We start from the raw sequence: 20,607 nt of genomic DNA, 5'->3' as shown, positions 1-20,607 counted from the left end.
GGGGCCTGACACAGTAGCCTCATGGCTAAAGTCCTCACCTTGCATGCACCGGGATCCCATGTGGATGCTTGTTCTTATCCTGGCGGCCCTGCTTCCCATCCAGCTCCCTGCTTGTGGCCTGGGAAAGCAGTGAGGAGGGCTCAAGGCCTTGGGACCCTGCACCCATGAGGAAGACCTGGAAGAGGCTCTGGGCTCCTGACTTTGGATAGGCACAGCACCGGCCGTTGCAGTTGCTTGGGGAGAGAATCAGTGGATGAAAGATTTTCCTCTCTGTCTCTTCTCTGTATACCTGACCTTCCGATTTAGAAAAATAAATTATTTTTTAAAAAAGTGCATGGAATTATTAAACCATGTTGTGGCTATGACTATATCAAAATGAAACTAAAATGGACAACTTTTAAAAGCCAAAATTCATATCAGACAATCAAAAGACACTGTCAGCTAGATTCGGAACAAGTAGCTGGTATTAACTCTCCAAGAAAATGAACTTTTGAAAGGATTCTAGTAAAAGTCAATTAGCTGTTTCTGTCAGGCTTCAAGTGAACAAAATAATATGGAAACTTCTGGAGGCTAATGGAACTCAGAGTAATCCTATTGTTATTAATACTTTTCAGAAAAAATTAATTCGTCTTCGAAACTTTAGTTCAACATTAAACAACTTTGATGAAAACCATTAACATGTTTGATAGACAAGGTTGGTGTCAGCAGTGACAGAAAGGTTGCTCTTCTCAAGTAGAGCTTAGTTGTGTTTTAAACCTTTAGCTTTTAAAATCAGCAATTCAGTTCCTTTTTTATTTTTAAAAGGATTTATTTATTTGAAAGGCAGAGCAATAGACAGATAGGGAGAGACAGAAAAAGAGATCTTCCTTGTGCTGATCCAATCCCTCAATAGCTGTAAAGGCTGGGACGGGGCCAGGCCAAAAGCAGGAACAGGAGCTCCCTGTGGGCCTCCTCTGTGCGTGCAGGGATTCAGACACTGCAACATCAGCTGCTGCTTTCCAAGCTTCGTAAGCAGGATGTTGGGTTGGAAATACAAGAGACTTGGCTTGAGCCAGCCTTCTGATTGGGATGCCCGGCATTGTAAGTGGCACCTTAGCTTGTATTAGAGTCTGCTTTTTAAAATTAATTGATTAATTTTTATTTGAAAGGCAGATTTACAGAGAGGAAAGGGAGATTTCATTCACCAGTTCACTCCTCAAATGGCTACACTAGCTGGAGCTGAGCCAGTCTGAGCCAGGAGGCAGGTGCTTCATGTTCGTCTCCCCAGTGTATCCAGGATCCCAAAGCACTTGAGCCAGCCTCCGCTGCTTCCTCAGTCCGTAAGCACAGAGCTGTATGGGAAGTGAGATAGCCAGGGCACAAACCAGTGTCCATATGGGGTACCAGTGCTGCAAGCAAAAAACTGGCATGTTGAGCCACTGTATTGACCCCCTAAATTTTACTGTTTGTGGATTTCACAGTGTAGGCAATTCCCAGCTCCTTTGCAAAAATTGGGGTCTTGGCTTACATGTTAATTTTGAGTTATGATAGGCCAAATATTTTTGTTTCCCCAGAATTTATATTAAAGCCCTAATTCTCATATAATGGTATTGAAAAGTGGGGATTTGAGAAAGTAAGTAGATTTATGTTAGATCATGAGGATGGAGCCCAGTGATGTGGTTGGGGCTGTTATAAGAAGAGAGAGAGATACCAGGGTCTGCTATTTTCCTCCACATGGGAATATAGCACGGTGCTTCCCTGTGCAAACCTGGACGAGATTCTCTCCAGAACCTGGCAGTGCTGGCATCCTGATCTTAGACCACGGTGATAACTCTCCTACAGCAATCTGAGCTAAAGCAGAGTTAACATGTTCTAATTTGTTAAGTGATTGTCAGGAATATGCTGTGTTCGTTTGATTTCATTTAGTTTCTGCTCTTGTTTAGTTAAATACCTTTTCTTTTCAGGACCACAAGGTTGAAGAATTTACCAGATATCTGGTTTATTCTGTCCTTATAATTAGTTATGAAATGTTACTTCGTTCTCTGGATCAAATTAAGAATATAAAATTTGATCTTCTAATCTGTGATGAGGGACACCGTTTGAAGAATAGTGCCATTAAGACGACTGCAGCCCTCCTTAGCCTGTCTTGTGAGAAAAGAATAATCTTAACCGGTCAGTATTCACTTTGTGGAAGAAAAGATTGAACTTTTTCATTACAAACAAATTAGACTTACGATTATTAACCTTCAAATACTGGGCTGCAAGGAAATAAAGCCTGAGCCAATTGACTGAGTCTGGGTGGGGCTTTGAATATTTAGATTTCTGTGTGGTTTTCTGCCACATAGGTTTTGGAGGAATATGAACACAATGGTGTTATGGTGCAGAACATAGGAGATGAGACCAGGAGTTAGAATTAGACTCCACCTGCATTATTGCCAATTGTGGTTACACTTTTGCAACTTTGCATAAGTTGGTTAGCTTCTTTGTGCAAAGGGCTTAATCCATGTGAAGTTCCTGGAAGACTGTCTGACTGTCTGGTGTTTAATGTCACTGTCAGTTATTTTTATGTGTATATGTTACATGGGATAAACCATTTGTAATTGTAAGAATAATTCTCTGTTCATTCCATTTTGTTTATATTCTGGGCTAGAGTTGTGTGTGAGTAGCTCAGTGTAGCTTCCTTCTGCACTTCACTTTGCTCTTTCTGACCTCTGCTGTTTGGCCATTCTGGCAGCAACAGAAGGAAGACAGTGGTAATGAGAGTTCTACTCAAAGCTCCTGTTTTCATGTCATCTGCAAGTGTTCCAGAAGGAAAGGGAAGGAAAGATTTTTCTTGCAGTAGCTTGATCTCTTCAGTCATTTTGTCTTCCATATATCATTTACACATGGCAGAGTTCTGTTTGAACTTAAAATTTGTTTCTCTTTTCTACATTGTTAAGGTAGATGGAAGTATGCCCCCGCCCCTCTTTGTTGTCATTGAGCTGGGCTAGGAAGGGTATCGTTGTTAAATAATTCATAATCTGGCATGGCCATTTAGCCTGGTGGTTAAGAGGCCTGCATTTTGTGTTGGAACCCTTGGGTTGGTTGACTTGCTCTGGCTCATGACTGTGACTTGGGAAGCAGCAGTGATTACTCAAGCAGTTGGGTTCCTGCCACCAGAGTGAGAGACCAGGATTAAGTTCCTTGTCCCTGGTTTTGGCTCCAGCTTAGCATTGTTATGGCGACACCTGGGGGAGCTAATCACCACAGGGAGTCTGTTGCTATTGCTCTCAGATCTCTCAAATACTCTCAATTTGTGTGTGATTAAAATGACAGTTTCTAAATTGATTTTTTGCTTAAATTTTTCTTTTTCTTTTATTAGTGATACTGTTTCACATAGTGGGTGAGACCCTTTTTTACACATTTTTCTCTTCTTCCTATATGGGGGGAAAGGGGATACAAGAGGAATAACCATGCCCAGCTTCCCAACCACTGCATAACCACAGGGATTGGGGAACTGTCACTCAATGTTATCCAAGTTCCCCATTGTGGAGTATTTTCTGGGGGTTTCTGTTCATGTGTTTTCGATAGTTCTGAGATGCTGCTGATATCACCATTCCACGGATGAGGAAATCTTTCTGAGGTTGATTGGCTGTCGTAGTCTGCCTCTGAGTCTCCATTGGCTAAATTTTTCTTTTTCATGATGCAGTTCTATAGGCTCAGGGATTTCTCCTTCTGCCTGCCCCATATTCCCTCCCCAACTGTAGTGTAGTCCTTCAGCAACATCACAAGTTCATCATTGTGCTATTTCAGCATATCATAACAATGACAGAAGTCCAGCATCCTGTTGTCAAGATATATTCAACAGTTTCATTGGAAGTCCTTTTATTTGGGAGTAGAGATGTCATATTGCAATGTATCTTCATTTCTCGGTATGGTAGTCTCCATTATATGGTTCCTCTAGATGAATATATATTTATATTCACACATACACGTAAATATGTATTTACCTGTGTATCTATTGACCTTGTGATTTGCATGAAGGTTGCCTAATACCAGAGAGAACATATGATATCTATCCTTTTGGGAGTGACTTATTTCACTGAGCATAATGATCTCTAGTTGGGAATATTTTGTTGTAAATGGTAGAATTTCATTCTTTTTAATGGCTGAGTAGTATTTCACAGACCAGCACAGTTCCATAGAGTAGTACCATAGTTCCTTTAACTCATTCTTTTTTGCACAGGCATCTGGGTTATTTACATTTTTTTGTTACTGTAGGTTATATTGCTTTGAATATAGGATTACAGATTACTGTAACTTGAATTGACTTTAAGAAATATTTATTTGAAAATCAGAGTTAAAGTTACTTAATAGTGATGAGTGAGATGCTTTTCTTTGAGTGATTACCACTGTTCCCTATAGCCTTATTTGTTATTCTTAGCTTGTTTCTGCTTTCATATCATTGTCGGTGTTACTCACTGAACTATGAATTTAGGTGAAAACTAGCACTAAGTTTCATGTAGAGGTATTAGTGATTGGTTTCTATCTCTTGAGAATTGTCTGAATGAATTATTTAATTTTTTAGTGGCAAGCTTTGTTCCTTACTTATTATCAAATTCGCCATTGTATGTGAGTACATATGCAGTACTGTGTTTATTATGGATACTCAATGACTATATAATTATCAAATGAAATGTTGAGCCATCCTATACTGCCTTACCAGACCATCAATGAGGAGCTGGATGATAAATGAAGCAGCTGAGACTCAACTGATGCCCATATACAATGCCAGTGCTGCAGGCAGAGAATTTAGCCAGCTGTGCCAACTTGCTGGTCACTGTTAATTTTTTAAAAACTTAATGTGGATGTTCCTTCATAGTTTATGGAATGTGCTTTTATTTATTCCTCTGAGAGAAGAGAGTGCAAATTTTAATAAACATCTATGATTGTAAAATATAAATTTTACCTTTTCATCACTTTTATCTGTAGGTACTCCAGTTCAGAATGATCTACAGGAATTTTTTGCTCTGATTGATTTTGTAAATCCAGGAATATTAGGCTCTCTGTCATCTTACAGGAAAATATATGAAGAACCCATCATTTTATCAAGAGAACCATCTGCTACTGAGGTATATTTACTTCAATGAACAAAAATTTTTTTCTTTTGTCTTTTTGGTATTAATGAATACACATTAATGACACGTTTCATGAATGCCAGGAATATTGTTCCAACAAGAAGCACACTTACGTTGCCTCTCCACCCTTTATACTTAATATAGTGAGCTCTCTTTTTACAACAGTCCTTCATCTTTTGCTGCATTAAGAAAATGTTATCCTCCTCTGTCTAAAATTAATAAACACATCACAAAAATTGTAAATAACAATAAATGTTCATTCTTATGTATATTCAAAGCAGGAAACCAAAATAGCCATGCAGTAACTTTTGTATTTTCTTTTGGTGTTTTGGTTGGTTGAATTGGCACAGTAATAGCAGGCATGTGAATATTATCTCATGTATGTTCTGATGTGTTTTGGTACAAAGGAAAGTCTGAGAGAGATCTTTGATTTACTGGTTCATTCCCCAAATGTCCACAACAGCCGGGCTGGACGAGGCCAAAGCCAAGAATGTGGAACTCAGTTTGAGTCTGTGGGTGAGAGGGACTCTAGCCCTGGAGCTGTCATCTGCTGTGCTGCTTGGCCAGATCCAAATTAGAATCACTGAGACCCACACTAATCTTTCTGATGTGGGGGTGCAAGTGTCCAAAGTGTGACCTAGCTGCTTCAGTATGTGGCTGCTCTTATTATTATTTCATGGATAACTGTTTTGAAAGAATCAGTAGTATATAGTGCTAGTAATTTCTTCTAGGCTTAATTTTAGGGTCAATAACTTGTCAAAACATTTGCTTCAAAAAGTTTGCTTGATGGTTTTTAACTCATGATTTTAACACTGTGTATTATTACAATAGTCACATACTTTTACTTTTAGAATAATGTGATTGGCACACTAGTGATTTCTGATATTTGTCCATGGTGCCAGCAGTTAAACAAGGAAAAGTCATGACACTGTAGCTTCCTACAATTAAATATTCTTTCTCTACTTAAAATGAACATTTTAGAAATCATGATTTTTTGCCATGCCCATACCTGTATTTCATACCTCCTATTAAAAATAAATCTAGTGACAAGCAATTAACAATAGGTTTCACATTATACAATCCTTAATGTTTCTATTCATTGTAGCTATTTTTGTTTGTAGTGCTTTTATTCAAGTCTGTTATTTTTCTGTAGGAAGAAAAGGAGTTAGGAGAAAGAAGAGCAGCTGAACTTACTTGCCTCACTGGACTCTTTGTTCTTAGAAGAACTCAGGAAATTATAAATAAATATCTTCCACCTAAAATAGAGAATGTAGTCTTTTGTCGACCAGGAGCACTGCAAGTTGAGCTTTATCGGAAGCTGTTGAATTCTCAGGCTGTCAGGTTCTGTCTTCAAGGATTGTCGGAGAATAGTCCTCATCTGTTGTGTATAGGAGCGCTTAAAAAGCTGTGCAATCACCCTTCACTTTTGTTCAACTCTGCAAAGGTGAGTAAGCATATGAAACTGCATCCAGGATATGAGATGATGGTTCTGTGGTTTGTGAATCTAAAAGGGAAGATGGTGCTGATCTGATATTGCGTTTTGGGCTTTGTAAAGCTCTGTGGCCCCTCACGTATGGCTCTACTGTCAGCCTGCTGAAGCCTCCTGGTCTGCCAGCCACAGTCATAGAACTGAACTGGGATGAGCCAGGCTGAAGACACCACCTTCCAGGTTTGTGCTCTATGCCCTTTTATGCTTTGATTTGGTTTCCGTTTCTGTTTGCATGTTAATAGAGTCCTTGAGTTTTGTTTATTTAGTTCTAAGAAATAACAAAATTTTTCATTAACATTTCATTGTTTTCTTCTCATCAAAGTGATGTTTCGTTGTTACATGGAATTCCAAAGACTCCAGACCTTTCAAAGAGGAAAATACAAATTATCTTAATAATCACATACCAAAAACTATGTGCTTTTTAGTGTTACTTTATTCTTTCTAAAACTCTAAAGAATAGGTACTATTATTACCATGGTTCAGTGTGATCTTTTTAAAAAAATTTATTTTTGATAATGTTTACATAGTTGAGAAGGATGAATACCCATTTGGACCACTGATTAGGGTGGGAAGGGTTGAGCAAGAGGGGAAGATGGGTGAGACCATCATTTCCAATATTTCGTTTTCATATTCCTGTATCTGGGGGGAATGGGAGAAGCTGCACCCAGCGTTGTAACTGCATTAGTACCCGAGGATGGGGACAGCCACTAGATGTCATCCCAGGATCCCCCAGGTGGAGCAGGCTCTGAGGATTCTGCTCAAGTGGTTTCAGTAGTTCTGAAATGCTGTTGATTTAGTTCCTGCAAGGATGAGGAAGTCCTTTTAAGGTCCATTGCCTGACATACATTGTCCAGATCCTTGCTGTCATTGCTTAGCTGGGAGAGTTGTCTAATTTGTTCTGCCCTGCATGGTACCAGACGTCTTGTGCAGGCCTCAATGAAATGGTTGCCATGTCCGCCTTGTGAGTTTGGGCATGCTATTCACTGTTCCGTCTTCAGCAACTGAGAAGGTCCATTCTGATACTTGCAATTCATGGTCAGATCACAGATCTGTGATCCTCCCCATAGTTGGTGTTCTGATTTTAGTGGTTTAGTTGAAGGGGTCCCCAAAGAAGCCTCATCTGAGGTGACCCCAGATCTGACTCTTCTGTGTGCAAGCCAGTAAGGGGTCTGGCTCAGGCAATTACCCACATCAGCCCCTCCACCACACACACATGTGGTTACAGTTGTTGGGTTAGTTCTGTCTCTAGCCCCATCTCTTTTTAAAAAAGAAAAAAAATTGTGAGCCCCTAAATTTCTTCTTTTATTTCCCTCTTAGAATTACCATCTTTTCTGTTGTTAAGATTTATTTTCTGTCTGGAAAAGGTATAGAGACACATGCAGAGAGATAGAAATAGAGAGAGAGAGACAGAAATCTTCCATCTGCTGCTTCACTCCCCAGATTGCCACAGAGGCTAGAGCTGACTGGTCCAAAGCTGGCTGTGTGGTCTCTGATGACCTCTTCAAGTTTAGGCATTTTGGCAGAAAAATCTAGAAGCAGTCAGCAACCATCTGTCTCCCCTATGTGTTCCAGTCATTTAAATATCTTAAGATTCCACCTGTTTTTAACAAAAAAAATGTTTTTGTTTTTTTTTTTAAATTTGAAAGGCAGAATTATAGTGAGGAGAAGAGAAGGCGATATCTACCTACTGTCTTACTCCCGGGATGGCCTCAGTGGTCAGAGCTGAGCCATTCCCTATCCAGGAACTTCTTCTGACTCTCCCATGTGGGTATAGGACTCAGGCAGTTGGCTATCCTCCACTGCTTTCTCAGGCCATTAGAAGGGAGCTGGATTGGAAGTGGAACAGGTAGGATATGAACTGGTGCCCATATGGGATGCCAGTGCTGCAGGCAGAGGATTAGGCTACTACTACTACAGGACATTGACTGATTCTAGGTATTTTTTTAAAAGTATATTTATTTATGTATTTGAAGGGCAGAAGTAGAAAGGTAGAGAGATACCTTCCATGCACCTGATTACTTCGCAAATGATCACAGTGGCTGGTGCTGGGCAAGGGCAGAGCCAGGAACTGTATCTGGGTCTCCCACATAGGTGGTAGGGGACCAGGCACAGGTGAATTAGCAAGGAGTTGGATTAGAAGTGAAGCAGTCAGGTCTTGAACCTGCATTCAAATGGGATTCCAGCATTTCATGTGGCAGCTTAACATGCTCTGCCACAACACTGTCTCTGGCTTCCAAGTGACAATCCAGCAACTTTATCTAAATATCGTTGTATTTGGCAGTAAGCCAAATTAAAATTAGTTCTCTATATCTAGTATCTTGTATCATGGGCTTCACTATCTTAAAGTGTGTCATGTATTATTATAAAAAAAGTACTACACACCTGAAAAATTACAGAAGTATACTTAAGTCCATATTTAACTGATCAATTAAATAAGGTTAAAGGTAGGTGAAGACTCAGTGGAAACTGTTGATCTTTATGTATTGATAGGATTGGGATAATTTGGCAGAAACATGAGAAGGCATTTCCAATGGGGATTGTAGGCAGAACAGTTTCAAAAATAAATCTGGTACATATGGGAAAGAGTGAGAAACCTGCCAGTCTTAAAAATTTGGCCCGAAAAACCATCGACATTTACATCTGTGATCTTCATTTATGTGTCTTTCCATCAGCAAGACAGCTTTGGAGGGTGCTTTTCAGAGGTCTGATAATCACTTTGGAATAAAATCATCCTGAAAAATACTAGTAACAAACAGAAGTAAGAATAGATTTCTGTTACTTTAGTACTGAAGTTTCCTTCTTACAGAGGAAAGCACTAAGACCATTACACTTGTTTTTGAGCATCACCTGGAAGATGCTGTGTGAAACCCCCCAATCAAGAGAGTGAAGAAGAGAAGAGGTGCCCATGATGGCTGAGTTAGGGCTTTGGACAGGACTGAATTTGTATTGCTACTTGCCCTGTATTTTGTCTTGTTTTTCTCAACCTATAGTGTGTTCCTCCCTACTGCCGTCCCGTCAAGTTACGCGTGAGAACTAGCACTGGCATTGCGAGCTTGCATTAAAACTGCTTTGTTATGATGCAGTGGGATACGTGTTACCTTTCTTTTCCTAAAAATTACCACATCATAGCCTGTAATGATTAGCCTAACAGCTTGGACTTCTAGCGTTTTTTTCCACTGTAAGTTAAAAAAATGATAATAAACATGAGCAAACGCTAACAATCATTATTTTGAATAGGAAAAAGAATATAGCTCATCTTGCAATGAAAATGAAGAGAGAAGTTTGTACAGAGGCTTGCTAACTGTGTTCCCTGCTGATTATAACCCTCTGTCGTTTGCTGAGGAGGAGTCGGGAAAGCTGCAGGTGCTGTGCAAGCTCTTAGCAGTTATCCATGAACTTCGGCCCACTGAGAAGTAAGACATTGACTTAACTGCTTATAAATACCCATAGTATTTTAGCCTGCACTGTTTCCTTATTTCCTGCCTCTCCCTTTTAGGTTAGAAAACATGAGAAATAAGTTATTTTTTTTCTTTTTAAAATTTATTTATTTTTTACATTTTATTATTATTGCTGTCATTTTATGATACAGTTCCATATTCCTTTATCCCCTCCCCAATTCCCTGCCCCCCCACCTAGATTTTCTATATCATTACTAACATATAGTTCTTTATACTGTCATATGTGCATCATTGCGGGCATGGACAATGGCAGAGTCCTGAATCCTATTGTCAAGATATAGTAAATGGTTTCATTGTAAGTCCATCTTTGTCTGGAAACAGAAATGCATACCACACTGTATCCTCACATCTGGATGTTAGTCTCCATTTCACAGCAACTGTACATCCCCTCAAATGAAAAGTCATGATATAAAATCAACAATAGAAAGAAAAATAGAAATTTACAATGCCACGAAGTTAAATGACATGTTACTAGATATGACAAAATGATTAATGTGTAGCTGAAGAAATCTTAGGGGTATGGTTGTATATCCCATTTTATAAACTTATTAACAATATGTCAAATTTTATTTATGAAAAACTGAGCAATATACATATATATTTTTAAAAAGATCCTTGATAGTAGCTTTTTGAGATTTTGGTTTCCATATGCCAAAGCATTCCCCTAGCAGTGCACGGGACTGGATAGGGCAAAGGCAGATAAGGGGGTAGATGTGGGACAGTGGGTTTGAGATACCTGCATTCCTTATCTGAGTATCTGGGATCGAGTTCCACCTCTGCGATCTGATCTAGGTTCCTGCTGATGTTTCTGGGAGATAGTAAATCATGGCTCAGGTGTTTGAGTCCCTGCCACACACGGGGGAGAGAGACCTAGATGGAATTCCTGGATTTTGGGTTCAACCCAGCCCAGCCCAGCCAGAGCTCTTGTGCCATTTCAGGAGTGAGCCAGTGGCTGGGAGGAAGGAAGATCTGTCTGTTTCCCTGCCTCACTTCTTCCTCACTTAAACTCTCATTTCTTTCTTCCTCTATAAACATTACAAAACAATAATAATAAAATGAGCTGCTGCCTGAAATCTGGCTTTTTCTTGATTGGGCATTTTCATGGTTTCAGTAGATCTGTAACTGGTTCCAGAGAACCTGTAGCATTTTTATATTTACTGATTATGTGGGACAAAAGAACGTGAGCTCTCTTTTCCATCATTTTACTGACATCATGTGTCTAGTCTGTTTTTGATAATATGTGATGACTCCTTGTAACTAAAGAGGGTTTACCATTCTCACTCCTGTCACTATCATGCTTCCAGGATAGTTACATCACAACTTCTGCTTCAACACCCATTTAATACTTTCATTATTATGACTCAGTTGTTTGTGATTGAGCCTGTTCACTGTGATTACATTTCCTTTCTTGAATACTCCCTTCTGCCAATCACAGCTAACCGAATTTTTATCCTTTCTTACATTGTCTTTTTTCTTTTTAAAAATGGTTCCAAAAGTCTTCCTGTGACCTTCAGTAAGTTTTCAACACAATTTTCATACTAGTCTCTCAGATTCCTTTGCATTGTGTTTGTCATCTCTGCTACAATTTGAACTGACTGTTCTCTAATCTTGAAACATCGTTGCCTTGTTGAATCCTGATCACTGGCAATTCTCTTTCTTTTCATTTATGTCGAATCTCTTATTTCCTGGTTTCCCATTTGCTATAGCACATCCTACAGCACTTTTCTAAGAAGGGAGAAGGTGGGACATAAGGCTTTTTGAATTCTTAAGTGTCTTTATTCTGTTCCAGCACTTTGACTTTGAGTTGTGAGGGCAGTGTTTTACCTGTGCTGTAAGAAAAATGGGGATCTGCTACATTGAACAATGTCTGACTACAGAAAAAGGTTCTAGTAATTGGTAATATCCCAGACCACAGACAATTGAAAATCCACTCCTACCTCACCCACAGGTTATGTGGATGGCCAGAGAGAAGGAAGTGTGACACACAGAAGTCACCTGATTGGCTGAATGTAGTATTTGCCATATAAGGTTCTGTGTTTTGGGCAGCTTTTAGTCTCTGGCAGGAGATTGAGCTACTGTGATCAGCTAAGACACAGTGGCTTTCTTACAAGGGTGTATTCTTTAAAGATTTATTTTTATTATTTTTTATTGGAAAGGCGGATATACAGAGAGGAGATACAGAGAGGAAGATCTTCCATCCGATGATTCACTCCCCAAGTGAGCCGCAACGGGTCGATACTATGCCGATCCGAAGCCAGGAGCCTCTTCCGGGTCTCCCACGCGGGTGCAGGGTCCCAAAGCTTTGGGCCGTCCTCAACTGCTTTCCCAGGCCACAGGCAGGGAGCTGGAAGGGAAGCGGGGCTGCCGGGATTAGAACCGGCGCCCATATGGGATCCCGGGCGTGCAAGGCGAGGACTTAACCACTTGCGCCACCGCGCCGGGCCACAAGGGTGTATTCTTAGGCTAGGGTAGGTTTGTATACACATCAGATAGGTGGTGCTTTATTACGAACAGGGGTTACTTTACTTTGCACAAACTGTTCTGAAATGGAGGCTTTTTAGGCCAAATTTGTTTTGGTTAAATGCATGTCTTCTAGCTTTTAAAATTGCTTTAGAGGGCCCTAGTGGCTAAAGTCCTTGCCTTGCATGCACTGGGATCCCATATAGGTGCCTGTTCGTGTCCCAGCTGTTCCACTTCCTATACAGCTCCGTGCCTGTGGCCTGGGAAAGCAGTAGAGAACAGCCCAAAGCCTTGAGACCCTGTATCCACATGGGAGATCTGGAAGAAACTCCTGGCTCCTGACTTCGGATCGGTGCAGCTCTGGCCATTGCAGCCACTTGAGGAGTGAATTAGCAGATGGAAGAATGTTGCTCTTTGTCTTGTCTTCTCTCTGTATATCTACCTTTCAAATAAAAATACATCTTTTTAAATGTTGCTTTAAAGTATGATGCTTTTTAGATTTCTGTTCCTTTGCACATAATTTACCTCCCCCTGCCATGAATGCTTTAGCATTGTTTCTTCATTCGTCATATCATGAATTGCAATTATCAGTGTGCCATCATGAGTCTTTACTTTATTCATTGTAGATGTTTTGACTTCTATATCCCATGTCTGGAAAATATTCCTTCTCAGTCTTAAAATGGTTTCCCACTTTTTTTTTCTTTGCATTTTTATCATTCAGACACTAAACCTTAAGAATTGATTCTGCAATCCTCTTTTCTGTCTTGTTAGTCATTACTTTTTCTTTGTAATGTGTTTCTTGGAAGCTTGCTTGTTAATGTCCTTCAGCTCTCCTGTTAAGGCTTAATTCGACCACTGTCATACATTTCTGAAATACTTCTTTGTTCTTGATTGACCCTTTTTAAAATTACATCCTCTTCCTGTGAATGTGATCTCTGGAGTTGTGGGTTTTTTCTCTTAAAGTTTTCTTCTGTTCCTTCCAGTGTTCTGTATGATTCAGATTCCATTTTTCTTGTTTGTTTTGGTTTGTCTCATTCATTTTGGAGGTTCCTCCCAACCAACTGGTGGTTCTAGTGTTTGTATTTAAGAGTGAGGCAGAAAGCCAAGGTCGATGCTCTGTATGGAGAGGCATTATCCTGTTTGTTTTAAGATGATGACTTCAGAGATGAAAAAGAAGGGTCTTTACTCCACCATCTTTGAAGTGGAAGCTGAGATACTGACTTTAAAATAAATGTAAACACGTGCCTATGTTTTAATTGTATAGGGACATTGCTGCAAGTCAAGTAACTATCAGTGATAATATTATAATGTTTTTCATCTAAAAATTTTGAATATTTTCTTTATATTGCATGTAATGAATCTTTTCAATTGACAGGGTGGTGTTGGTATCCAACTATACTCAGACCTTGGATATTTTACAAGAAGTATGCAAGCGTCATGGATATGCTCACACAAGACTTGATGGACAGACGCCCATCTCTCAAAGGCAGCATATTGTTGATGGCTTCAATAGTAAATACTCTTCTGATTTTATTTTTTTGTTAAGTTCGAAAGCTGGTGGTGTGGGACTAAACCTCATTGGTGGATCTCACTTAATTCTCTATGACATTGATTGGAATCCAGCCACTGATATCCAGGTAAAAATATTTGTGCACAAAATAGACATTATTGAATGACTGGAAATAAGGTGTTTTCGGGAGATATTCTGATGAAGTGTGATACCTGAGTGCAAGGAGCCATATTCTTTTTTCTTTTTTTCTTAAAGATCTATTTATTTTTATTAGATAAGGCAGATCTGCAGAGAGAAGGAGAGACAGAGAGATCTTCCATCTACTGGTTCACTCCCCCAGTGGCTGCAATGGCTGGAGCTGAGCTGATCTTAAGTCAGGAGCCAGGAGCTTCTTTTGGGTCTCCCCTGTAGGTACAGAGTCCCAAGGCCTAGGGTCATCCCCCTACTTCCTTCCCAGGGCATCATTAGGGAACTGGAAGGGAAGTCGGGCAGCTAGGATGCAAAGTGGTACCCACATGGGATCTGGTGCATTCAAGGCGTGGACTTTAGCCACTAGGGTACTGCTCTGGGCCTGGAGCCATTTTCTATAAGGCACTCTGCCAACTACTTCCCATCTTTAACTCTTCACACCTACCCTCTAGGATGATGTTGGTAGCCCATTCTACAGATGAAGAAATGGGCGATTGTACTGAGATTGCGGTTTGTAAGAGACAGAATCAGGATTCACACCCAAACCTGTGTGTCTGAAGGTTCTTGTTCATTCCACAGTTGGCCCTTCGGGATGCATGTGTCCCTCAAGGAAGAAAAGTGATGTGGATGCTGTGATCAGTGTGTGTGCTTTAACAAGTTTATAAAACTAACTTACTTAGGAAAATACTTGAGAACAAGCTTTGGCTTTTCTTCAGAGTACCATCCATCTTCATTGGGAACATCTCAGCTGGCGTTTGTATTACAGGATCCTAAGATACTAAAATTTATAAGCCCATGAAGAGTAGCTTTTCTCACAGTTACTGTAGTAAAGGGTCCTAAATTCATTAAAGGAAAAGTGACAGAGTCTAGGGAAGACCAATCACAAGTTTTCTTTTCCAGTCAAGTTGAATGACAACACATGTTTCTGTAAGCATCAGTGAGTAACAGCATATACATAATATTGGTAGCTGGAAAAGTTTCCCTGAGCCTTGGTGTTAAATTTTTATGGTGAGTCCTGTAAGCATGGTGTAGTTGCATGACCGATCTTAGTCTCCCAACTAGCATTGTGGCCCAGGACCCTTACATGTGTCACACTGTTAACACCTATTATTGTCTATACTCAAGGTTTCAGGTCAGCAAAAACACTCATGATCAGCAGGATGTTCCAAGGGCTTAATGACTTGGAGGCCAGACTTTTATCTTTGGAATGTGCAGGGTTTGAATATCAATCCTTTACTGCACAGTGTTATGATAAATCCTAAAGCCTCAGGAATGTGCTTAGAGCCTAAGCTGACTGCAGGTACTCTGTCTAGGAACTTCTCAGGCAGGAATCTTAAAGCCAATAGACTGGGAATGAGGCTTCCCTGTCCATGCTTCACTTGGTGCTTTGCATCTACGTTGTTGAGATTTGCTGCCTCATTTTTAAATCAAAGTATGCCCTCTCACTGTTGCATAGCACTCCTCCATGAGGGGTTATTAGCACCTTGTGATCCACTAGAAAAAATAATGGAAAGTCAGATATTCCTCTGGGTGCCTAGCCTTTGAGTTCTGAAGTTATGTGTCAGATCTAGAATTCATGATGTTAAGATGTATTTCTGACGTGGAAAGGGAAGTTAACTTGTACTGTTAATCTGAGAATCTTTTGTCTCTTCTCCAGGCCATGTCTAGAGTGTGGCGAGATGGTCAGAAACATCCTGTGCACATTTACCGACTCCTGACCACAGGTAAAACCCCTTCTCTGTGGCCAGAGATGTACAGCCTTGGAAGGATTGCCATTATTTTTCATTAAGGTGTGCTTTAATGTTAGGAATATGTTATCATTTTGTGAAGTTGATGCCAATAAGTATGTTTTGCCTTATAGTAGTAACACACATAAGGGTGTGAAGGGAGCCTAATGAATGTTTGCTCTCCAGGTACAATAGAAGAAAAGATCTATCAGAGGCAGATCAGTAAGCAGGGCCTCTCTGGGGCTGTTGTAGACCTATCCAAGACATCCGAGCATATTCACTTCTCAGTGGAGGAACTCAAGAATCTGTTCACGTTCCACGAAACTTCAGCCTGTGTCACTCACGATCTGCTTGACTGTGACTGTACAGGAGAAAGAGATCATACAGGTGGGTTGTTTCACTTCAGCAACTAAAGTAAGACTGATTTGCTTCTACTTAGCAGCTGTAAATATGTAGATAAATAAATATTCACAATTTGCTATAAATTGGTTCTTTTTTCCTCAGGTGACAGGGCAACTCAAATATTTGTAAAAATATCTAGTAGACTCATATTCTCTCAGTTCAACCTCTTATTTCAGATTGGTTGTGAAAATTTCCATTTTTTGGAAAAGATTTATTCTGTTTACCTGATTTTCCAGTACCAATTCAAAATGACAGAGGGGACAACAGAGGGAGAGATCCTCTGTTGGTTGGTTCACTCCCCAAATGGCTATGGTGGCTGGTACTGGGCTGGAGCAAAGCCATGAGCCAGGTATCTGAGTACTTGGGCCGTCTGCTGGCTGTTTCCCTAGATGCTTTACCAGGGGGCTAGACTGGAAGCAGAACAGCTGAAACCAGACCAGTGCTCTGGTAAGGGATGCTAGGATTGCACATGGCAGCTTAATTTACTGCACCACAAAGCCAGCTCATAAATTTAACTTATTTAAGAGATACTTTTGATCCTGGCTTCCAGAATTACAAAGATGCTTTGAATTCTTATTCCCATTTTCTGAGAAATGTCCCACTGTGTTTTATATTGTATAGAACTTACTCATAATGGCATTTACCATGAGAAGCCATACCTCTCAATGTCTGATGAGATCATAAAGCTCCATTTTCAGCCTCCACAAAGTTGAAAATGCCCATTGCTCAGAACTAGACCCCTTTCAGACAGGAGGTAGGTTGGAAGCATGACCTGAGCAAGCAGTCTCATATAGTTGGAAATCACTAGATAAATTATATTGAGATGTGCTTGAGAAGTTAGAGTATATAAGACTGACTTGGAAGTATAAGATATATACTTGTAAGTCTTAATATGTTATTTATAGTATAATTTATATATGATAATCAGAATTATAAGAATAACATACATTTAGAATTTAGCACATGTTATTTAAGTATACCTTATATACATATATATGATTTTTAAACTTAAGAAATGCTTTGGGCCTGGCACAGTAGCCTACTGGCTAAAGTCCTTGCCTTGCATACACCGAGATCCCATATGGGTGCTTGTTCTGGTTCTGGCTGCTCTACTTCCTATCCAGCTCCCTGTTTGTGGCCTGGGAAAGCAGTTAATGATGGCCCAAAGCCTTGGGACCCTGTACCTGCATGGGAGACCCAGAAGAGTTTCCTGGCTCCTGGCTTCAGATCGGCTCAGCTCTGGCCATTGCAGCTGCTGGGGGAGTGAATTAATGGATGGAAGATATTTCTCTCTGCCTCTCCTCCTCTCTCTGTATCTGACCTTCCAATTTTTTAAAAAAAGATAAGAATTTAAAATTAACATTTGATTCTATTTTGTGTTTATTATTTGTTTTGAAAATTTCTCATTTCTTTCCTACATTTTTTCTTTTATTTGCTCATTTTTGTGTGTGTGTGTTTTAGCTCAGTACCTAGTGTGATGATTTTCAGGCTTCTTTCTTTTTATTTTTAAGATTTGTTTATTTTGGGCCCGGCAGCATGGCCTAGTGGCTAAAGTCCTTGCCTTGAACGCCCAGGATCCCATATGGGCGCTGGTTCTAATCCAGGCAGCTCCGCTTCCCATCCAGCTCCCTGCTTGTGGCCTGGGAAAACAGTCAAGGATGGTCTAAAGCTTTGGGACCCTGTACCTGCATGGGATACCCGGAAGAAGTTCCTGGTTCCTGGCTTCGGATCGGCATAGCATCAGCCATTGCGGTCACTTGGGGAGTGAATCATCGGACGGAAGATCTTCCTCTCTGTCTCTCCTCCTCTCTGTGTATCTGACTTTCCAATAAATAAATAAATCTTAAAAGAAAAAAAAAAGATTTGTTTATTTTATTGAAAAGGTGGATTTACAGAGAGAAGGAGAGGTGGAGAGAAATATCTTTCATCTACTGATTCATTCCCCAAATAGTCTCAATGGCCAGAGCTGGGCTGATCTGAATCAGGAGCCAGGAGCTCTTCCGGGTCTCCCATGTGGATGCAGGGTCCCAAGGCCTTGGGCTGTCCTCCACTGCTTTCCCAGGCCACAGGCAGAGAGCTGGATGTGGGAGTGAAACAGCCGGGATGTGAAATCAGTGCCCGTATGGGATCCTGGTTAAATGTAAGGTGAGGATTTAGCCAGTAAGCCATTATGCTGGGCCCTGGATTATCTGTTTAATCCAGCCCAATATTGTCTTTTAACTAGAAAATTTAATCTGTTTACATTGATACTCTCATTCATTTCTAGCATCTTTTCTTGTACTTTTTTCTTTTTTTCAAATAGGGACTGATAAGGATAAACTCAATCTTTGATTATTCAAAGTGTTTTTATTTGTTTCTCTGTTGCAAGTTTTGTCCTTGCTGGGTAGGCAGTTGTAGTTGATAGGAGTTTTATGGCGTCAGTATTGGAAAAACACTACTCTAGTGTTTTCCACTACTGTTTGAGCCCTTTTATGTCCTTGGGCGCTTGGAACCTTTACTGGGGTGCATTGAGCCTGCCAGCCAGTGGTGATTGAAGAGAAACACAGCCACATTTGGTAAACCAGGCTCAAGGGAGCTGCCAAAGCTGCTGGGAAGTGTGACACAGTGTCTTGGAGAAAAATATACGTAGATTTGGTGAATATCTCCTGGCTCCTGAGACTTAGGTTTTACACAGTCCAGCCCTTGGTCCCTGGCTTCCCCGTGTGGTTGTCAGTCCTGCAGGCTGTCCTTGCAGTTGGCCTCTGTCCGTCCTGCAGCGGTGCCAGTGGCCCTCTCCGTCTGTGCTCTCTGTGTGTTCTCCTCCTGGAATGCTTTGCTTCTTCCCCTGCTAGTGCTTGCCCTTGCATCGCGGAGCTTCACGGAACCTTGCCTTAGGACATTCCTCTCAAACCTGACGCTGGGCCAGTCTCCTGTCCACGTGCTCTGGCAGTTCTTGTATCTTCCCACATGCCCTTGCTCCTGCTTCTCATACAGCTTTACGGTTCCTTGTCTTAAGGTCTCAACTCAGGAAAGCTCAGAAGACCAGAGAGATTTTTTTCCCCCTTATCAATTTATAGCAACATTCTTTGATGCTAAAACTGTACCTAAATTGATGAGGGTTTATTGGTATTTTTGTTTAACTCGTTGTTTAAGATTATTCATATGCTTTGCTATAGAATTTTAGTAAGTGTGATTGTGGAATGCTGAGCTAAACTGTTCCAGTTGAATGGGGAAACATCTGGCCCCATAGGTTTTTGCCTGAGGAATTGCAAACTTGTGCTGCATTTCTTGGATGATGATTTATTTGATGTGTATCTCTCACTTGATTAAAAGATCAAAGACCATGTCTGTGTTTGTTTACCATTTATGCCTCTAGTGCTTAAGTCAGCCCATAATAAACAAGGTATACATGTCTGTGACTGAACTGAATCTGTCTTAACTTAAAATCATGGTGATCAAATGTAATAAATCACCTAAGCTCATCGTGGTAACAGCAAGAGGTGTGTAGTAGGGTCGCTTCTTGTTGTTTTGCCTTTTCTAGGTGACTCACTGCAAACTTGCAAAGCCCGCCAACCTTGTCAGCTTGGTCCGTATCAGCAGGAGCCCAGCTCCCTGAAGCCTCTCTCCATGTCCCAGCTGAAGCAATGGAAACATTTTTCTGCAGATCATTCACATCATACAGACCCTTTTCTAGAAAGAATAAGAGAAAATGTGTCATTCTTTTTTCAGAATGTAACCAATCAAACTACAGTTACAAAATGAAAGATTATATCAGACATCTTACTCCCTGTTAAAAATTAATATTGTAATTAAGTTAATTTTTTATGAGAAATGGAATTAGTTAAATTGTATGTTTTTTTGCAAAAGACACTGGCTTTATTACAGTCATTAAAATTGAATTGTTTATTTTTATGGAGTCTTCATTGTTGCTAAATAAACATTTAAGATATGCTTCTGTTGTCTGTAGTAGTTCCATGATTAATATACTTTCATTAAATATCTTCTGAGAAATTTTCCCAAGACATGGAAGGAGATCAGATGCCTCTTTGTTTGGGAAATCCAAACAGATTAGGATTGTTAGACATAAATATGTGTGAGAGACTGCTAAAAAACCTAATATGCTTATAGCTCTAGGGACAAAGAACCAGGGGCTAGGATCGTGAGTGCTCAAGAGACTGGATGTAATAGTTGCTATAGGGCAGTTTGAATGAGAATAATTCATGTGGTGCAGAAAGTGAAGGACTTTGGGACATTTCATTTTTTATTAAAGATTTATTTGTGGTCAGCTCAGTAGCTC

General features: G+C 40.3%; 1 protein-coding gene across 1 annotated transcript in view; it reads left to right on the top strand.

Moving 5' to 3' along the window:
• The window catches only part of RAD54B (RAD54 homolog B), a 77,711-nt gene extending 57,549 nt beyond the window's left edge, over positions 1-20,162 (top strand). The window contains exons 7-14 of the mRNA XM_040993389.1: positions 1,944-2,151; positions 4,951-5,090; positions 6,250-6,540; positions 9,823-9,998; positions 13,879-14,140; positions 15,860-15,926; positions 16,116-16,316; positions 19,852-20,162. Coding sequence (XP_040849323.1) covers positions 1,944-2,151; positions 4,951-5,090; positions 6,250-6,540; positions 9,823-9,998; positions 13,879-14,140; positions 15,860-15,926; positions 16,116-16,316; positions 19,852-20,072 — 1,566 coding nt within the window. The 3' untranslated portion in view covers positions 20,073-20,162. The remainder of the gene's footprint in view (positions 1-1,943; positions 2,152-4,950; positions 5,091-6,249; positions 6,541-9,822; positions 9,999-13,878; positions 14,141-15,859; positions 15,927-16,115; positions 16,317-19,851) is intronic.
• The last annotated feature ends 445 nt before the right edge of the window (positions 20,163-20,607 follow it).

Source organism: Ochotona curzoniae, unplaced genomic scaffold (assembly GCF_017591425.1).
Source record: "Ochotona curzoniae isolate NIBS_2020 unplaced genomic scaffold, NIBS_Ocur_1.0 contig_1071, whole genome shotgun sequence".
In the NCBI taxonomy this organism is placed as follows: domain Eukaryota; kingdom Metazoa; phylum Chordata; class Mammalia; order Lagomorpha; family Ochotonidae; genus Ochotona; species Ochotona curzoniae.
The sequence above is the reverse complement of the archived record's forward strand: the minus strand, read 5'-3'. Positions and strand labels throughout refer to the sequence as shown.